The sequence below is a fragment of the Camelina sativa genome, chromosome 8, assembly GCF_000633955.1.
Source record: "Camelina sativa cultivar DH55 chromosome 8, Cs, whole genome shotgun sequence".
NCBI lineage: Eukaryota > Viridiplantae > Streptophyta > Magnoliopsida > Brassicales > Brassicaceae > Camelina > Camelina sativa.
This window is the reverse complement of record NC_025692.1, coordinates 1381765-1388644: the sequence shown is the minus strand read 5'-3', so window position 1 is coordinate 1388644 and position 6880 is coordinate 1381765. Positions and strand designations below refer to the sequence as shown.

Below are 6880 nucleotides of genomic sequence, written 5' to 3'. Positions count from 1 at the left end.
AAAAAAAAAAAAAAAAAAAAAAAAAAAAAAAAAAACCCAAATAGCTCGACATCTAATGGTCTAGAGACCGACCTAGAAAAAAAGAACGTCTAGAGATAGTACTAAATCTACAGAAAATATGTCAGAAGAAAGAAAATAAAAATAACCATAAACAAAATCGTCGAGATGTATTTGGCCAATCTCAGGACTTGGTCGTGTAATATATTATATATATAATCTTTTGGAATGATCAAAAGATACAAAACCTAGCAAATACGTTCATCTTTTTAACCTCTCTAGTCGCCACCTGCATCGCCGATTTCCACAAGATCCGATCTCCCGGCTGAGAAAGATGGGGAGCACGTCATCGAGGAGGGATCCAGAGATGTGCAGTTTGCGAGACGACGAATTTCCGTGGGAATTATTGGGCTCCATGGTTGAGGAGGACAAAGAGACAGATCACCTGACCTGATACAACCGATTTTGGAAGGTGCTGTAGAACGGGCGAGGAGGGAGCTCCACGCTTTATTCCCGTCTAAATTGGGAGACTCATCATCAACTGATCTTCCAAAAGAAGGATACACAGAGAAGGAAGACGATGAATTAATTTCACGGTTTAGCCAGTTCATGAAAGGAGGTGCTTGCAAAGAATTATATACGGCTTTTGAAGACTGTTTTGAGAAAACTGATAACATCTATAAGTGTCCTGCTAAATGCTTGCCATTGCTGATCAAGTGCGTGGACGCTCACTCCGAATACTATCAGCCCATTATTGCGCTGGCAGAATCTGCTGTGGAACAGTTCGCCAAGGAGGTCAAAGCCTTAGAACCCGCTCCGACAAAGCAACCAGAGAGATTGAATACTATCAGCCCAATATTGCGCTGGAGGAATCTGCTGTTGAACAGTTCGCAAGGAAGAAGCAAGCCAAGGGATAACTGAGAGGATTTTGGTAATTTTTTCTTGTTTATAGGAATAACCAGTACCGTTGGATTTCGGAATAAATTAATTGTTCCTTCGTTTTTAGATTCCTACTTTACAAAATTTGTCGGATTTCTTCTTTAGATATGATTCGAGAGATACTCCGTAAAATATTTTTAAGAAAATTATTTTGGGTGCTTTAGACACACAACCTTTTTTTTTGTGTGTGTAGATATATATGGCAGAGGCCCTACGCAGATGCACATTTTACATATGTCCAGAAACATTACACCGAATTTGCTTATTGTGGCATGGCATCATTTCCTGCTTTTTTTATATATTATTGCCCACTTTGTTTCCCACTGAGAGTGGTAGAGGAAGAAGAAGTGACAGGTAATTCATCATCAATAATTAATGTAAAGTTCATAGAAAACTTTAATAATTGATTCAAAGCCACACATGTCGTGCAATCTTTCTATCATGAGGACACATGCTAGAATATTTTAATGCCGACCACTTGTAAGTTATATTTTTCTATTAATGGCCACATAAATTTACGTTATAAATGGCATTGGAACATGAGAGAAGAAATATACATCCATCTAGCTATAAGAGGAAAGGGAAAATGACGAATGAGGAAGATGAGCCCCTCAGCCCGATGGCGCGTGTATTCCAATCGCCGGGAATAGACTATTGTGCCGTCACCATCATGGGTTTCAAAACAAAGATTAATCCGGACGTCGTTCTTGATGCCTTAAGGCATAATGTCTACAACCATTCTCGTTTTTCCAGCAAACTGGTACCCCCACTTAAACATATGTACACACGTTCTTATACGTACTGGTTTTGTGTTCTTATATATGTAGTGTACTTAAACTCTACGTGGGATTGTCTAATAGTGTTCGGTCTTTATTATTCTCAACTTCACAGTCTGATAATGGTGCAAAATTGGATCGAAACAGAAGTCAATGTAGAAGACCATGTAGTTGTACCTTACATATATCCAAAAGAGACAGGTGAAGATGGAGAAAGCTTCGTCGATGAGTATATATCGCATCTCACGATGATTCCTCTTGATAGATCAAGACCTTTGTGGGATATTCACATCCTTAACGTCAAAACCACATATGCTGAAGCAGTCGGTGTAATAAGATCTCACCATTCGTTGGGAGATGGAATGTCCCTATGTTCTCTCTTACTCGCATGTACGCATAAAACATCAGACCCGGGCACGTCTTCTACTGCTGTTCCTCCCGTGAAACGACGAGGCGAGGTGTTGCATAGCCTTAGGAAGAGAGGCTGGTTCTTAATATCGATATTTACCATTGGTTCTACAATGACATTGATTTGGAATACAATTGTGGATCTGTTGCTACTTTTCGAGACTATACTGTTTTTGAAGGATACAAAAACACCTCTAAAAGGCGGCGAGAATACCATGAATAATCCAAAGAGATTTTATCACCGAATTGTCTCCTTGGATGACATTAAACTTATAAAAAACGCTATGAACATGGTACATTATGATTTGTGTTGAGGGTTTCGTTTTTTCCTTCTAATTAATATTTGCTTCTCTTGTGCTAGACTATCAACGATGTCCTACTGGGAATTACACAAGCCTCTCTTTCTCACTATGTAAACGGACACTATGCTAAGTATTACCATATACGTTACGTGTTATCAATTAACTTACCGCGGTTAATATCCTAATCTTAGGAATTAAGTATAAACATAGATATGCATGTCCGATCTATATAATGTTATACACAAATATCTTGTTTCTTGGCAAACAAGACAAGAAGAATGCAGAGGATGGAGCCTTGACATCACATACGAACAATCTTCCAGATGGAATGCGATTTCGTGTATCTTGTACAGTAAATCTAAGGTCAGACATCGGGTTCAAGGTTAGAGACAATAGACCTCAGTTTTATATCTAAACTCTTTACAATAATATGTATATACCTTTTTTTGTATAAAGCCTTTGGTATATACAAACAATAATATGTATATACCTTTTTTTGTATAAAGCCTTTGGCAGATATGATGGTGAAAGATTCAAAATGCAAATGGGGAAACTACTTCAGTTTTATATTTTTGCCGTTCTCCATCAGTTTACAAACAGATCCATTGGTTTATCTAAAAAAAATCCCAAGCTACAATGGCTCGGAAAAAACACTCTTATCACGCGAATCTAGTGTATTTTATCATCAAAATCGTCTTAAAAGTGTTTGGTGCAAAGGTAGCAGCAGAATTGTTCGATCGACCGGTGAGGAACACAACGACATGTGTTTCAAACGTCATTGGCCCCATGGAAGAAATCAGTTTCCGTGGCCATCCTATCGCTTACATCGCTCCAAGCTCTTACGGACACTCACATGTACGTAATCTTTTTTGGTCAATCAAATGAATGATTTTTTATTTATTTTAATAATTTCTTTCCCACGCAAATGTCTTTGTGTTTGATATATAGGCATTGTTGGTGCATTTCATAAGTTATGCTGAGAAAATGATAATCTCGATGGCGGTTGATCCTACCGTCATACCTGATCCTCACAAGATCTGTGATGAAATGGAAAAATCAATGAAAGCAATGAAAACTGTGCTCTGGGAAAGAGGGTTACTCTAAGCCGCATGAGCGTTACTAGTACCAACTCTAAGCCGCATGATTGCTTTAAATCCTTTTGTAATATCTACAGATATTGGAGTCAATAATATCAGGGTCGGTCCTAGATGTCGACGGAAATACTTTAGTCAAATGTTTTAGAATTTAAAATTTTCATTTCGTAACCATCTAGTAGTGTATTAGTGTTGTTGTTGTATTATGGCCCAAGTTCAAATGCATGTAAGGCATAGATCAATTCAAGCCATCGCTTTGTTATAACTACATTCATTATTACTAAAAGTTTTTTTTGAATTAACCAAATATAACTAAAAACAAAAACAAAAATGTTCCAAGTTATTTATTTAACTACAAACGGAAATAAATGAAACCATAATGTCAAACCAAATTCGAAAAGGAAAAATCAAACTTGAAGTCTGAGGTCAAAAGGATATGACTTTCTCTTGTCAAGTTTCAATTTTTCTAACCAACATAAATGATTTTAAACTTAATTATATTGGTTGGCGGACCAACCAAACAAGAAACAACCGCTTAATATATAAACCAACCGGATCGTTTTAATCTACTATTCCGAGTAGTTGGGTCAATCCAGATTTTAAAGCACTCTCTTTTATTATTATCAGTTTTTTCTTTTCAAGACGCTGTGTTTTGTTTTATAACACAACCTTTTTAGGTGATTAAGATTCTTACAATATATAGATAATCGTTAGATGCTAGCTACTTATTATATTGACAGAGATTGGATGATAAAAAGAGATGTGATCTTACGGACACGTGCTTTGATTCCAGATTGATTTGTATTCCCCTCCTTCAATTTCAGACATTACAAAAGTAGTTTGTCTAATTAGTTTTTTTAACTCGTGTTTTCATTAACGACAAATGATGCTCATTTAAAAATCCACGCGTAATGGTCTAATGGAAGCTTTTTTCTTCTCCTAATATATAAATAGTTGGGGCTATAGATATTTCGTATAAATTGAGTTCTATTAAGCTAAACTAGGTATGAGTTTATGGTCGTTTGGTTGCAATAATATATCACTATCCAGAATTCCAGATCAAGTTCCATGTATTACACATGATGGTTTGAAGGAAAAAAAAAAAGTAAGCTAGATAAACACATAATTAATTCATCATTTGTCAGGAAAAAAATATTTCCTTTCTTTTTTTTGGTTTTAAGAATTTGTTTTTTCTTTCTCTAGACTCCAAATTTAAAACTGGGACAAATGTGAACCTACACAACCACTAAAGCTCTACTTATATTAAACTCCGAAACGATGTCTGAAATGACTAAAGATATAACAAGTTAGTGAACGACATATAGTATTTTGTTTTCCGACGCCACAATATTTTTTTTCTTTAATTTCTATAATTGTTAATAGAAAAGCTAATCGTAAATATCAACGTCACATTAAATGTAATTTTACTGTGGTGAGAAAACAATACTAAAACGTTTCCACACCACTTGTATTTTTGTGTGTTCGTTGAACCACTTACAAACTTAACGTCACTATAAATATTGGAACATGATAGAAGAAATAAGCATCTAATTAAGAGGAGAGGTAGAATGACGAATCAGGAGGAGGAGCCGGTCAGCCCGATGGCGCGTGTATTCCAATCACCGAGGATTGACTTATGTGCAGTCACCATTGTGGGTTTCGAAACAAAGATTAATCCCGACGTTGTTCTTGATGCTTTGAAGCAAAATGTCTCCAAGCATCCTCGTTTCTCTAGCATATTGGTACACTTACACATGTTCTTATACAGTATAGTATACATAGTTGTTTTCCATAACCGATTTAAATTTTACTTTCTATTTTCTCTAGCGTATTGGTACATATTACACATGTTCTCATACAGTATACATAGTTGTTTTCCATAACCGATTTAAAATTTACTTTCTATATATAGAATAAATTAGTTAATCTCTATTTTTTTTTGGGTGGAAAGTTAATATATATTTTGATCATTATAAGTTTGAGCCTTTAGTTTATTTTTAAAAAATATATCTATGTTTATTAAAAATTTGTACGAAACAATAGTTGGAGACGGCTGTGTTTTCTTTGTAAATATAAGAATTGTACTAATATTCTATTTGGGAATTGACATAGTGTTTGGCTTCCATATGTCTTAACTTCACAGTCTGAAAATGGTGCAAAATGGATCGAGACCGAAGTCAATGTAGAAGATCATGTAATCGTACCATACATAGATCCGGAAGAGATAGGTGGAGATGGACAAAGCTTTGTTGATGACTATATGTCACGTCTCACAATGATCCCTCTTGATAGATCAAGACCCTTGTGGGACATTCACATCCTCAACGTCAAAACCTATGATGCTGAAGCAGTCGGTTTTATAAGATCTCACCATTCGTTGGGAGATGGGATGTCCTTGGTTTCCCTCATTCTCGCATGTACCCACAAAACATCAGACCCAGACATGTTTTCAAATGCTATTCCTACCATGAAACGGCGACCAAAGCACAACCTACAAAAAAATGGATGGTTCTTAAGGTCGATAATAACCATTGGTTCTACAATGAGACTGATTTGGAACACAATTGTAGATATGGTGCTGCTTTTGGCGACTGTGTTGTATTTGAAGGATACAAAAACACCACTAAAAGCAGATGTGAATACCAGGAACAATCCAAAGAGATTTTATCACCGAATTATTTCTTTAGATGACATCAAACATATCAAGAACGCTATGGACATGGTACGTTGTCAATTAGTCATGTATATATGTCCATGATTATTAACTTGAGTTTTTTTTTTTTAATGGATCTTTGTTTTCTCTTGCGTGTGCTGTTAGACTATCAACGATGTTCTATTCGGAATGTCACAAGCCTCTTTTTCTCGCTATTTGAACCGACGATATGGTAACACTAAATTTAATATATATGCTGTATTGTCAGTATCCACCTAACCCGAATTAAGTTAATTTAAAAACAAGGAAAAGAATAATCACATTGGATCTATATCTAATATTTTCACACGTGTATTTTGTTTCTTGACAAACAAGACAAGAGGAATGAGGAGAATGGAGCGTTGACATCGTATCCGAACAATCTTCCAGAAGGTATACGATTTCGTGTAGCTTGTACAGTAAATCTAAGGTCAGACATCGGATTCAAGGTTAGAGACATACTTCTCAAAATATAATTCTAATCTCTTAGCTAAACGTAGACAAACAACGTATAAATTGTCTTCTTTTTTTTTTTTTGGGTGTAAAGCCTTTGGCAGATATGATGGTGAAGGATTCAAAATGCAGATGGGGTAACTACTTCAGCTTTATTTTTTTGCCGTTCTCCATCGGTTTACAAACAGATCCATTGGTTCATTTAAAAAAATGCAAATC

At 35.7% G+C, this 6880-nt stretch overlaps 1 protein-coding gene and 1 pseudogene across 1 annotated transcript in view; both read left to right on the top strand.

Annotated features, from left to right (window-relative positions):
• On the top strand, window positions 42-3650 carry LOC104705514 (annotated as a pseudogene).
• LOC104709104 (O-acyltransferase WSD1-like) overlaps window positions 5085-6880 on the top strand; it is a 2717-nt gene continuing 921 nt past the window's right edge. The window contains exons 1-5 of the mRNA XM_019228636.1: window positions 5085-5258; window positions 5660-5870; window positions 6087-6238; window positions 6335-6401; window positions 6545-6657. Of these exons, the coding sequence (XP_019084181.1) occupies window positions 5085-5258; window positions 5660-5870; window positions 6087-6238; window positions 6335-6401; window positions 6545-6657 (717 nt within the window). The remainder of the gene's footprint in view (window positions 5259-5659; window positions 5871-6086; window positions 6239-6334; window positions 6402-6544; window positions 6658-6880) is intronic.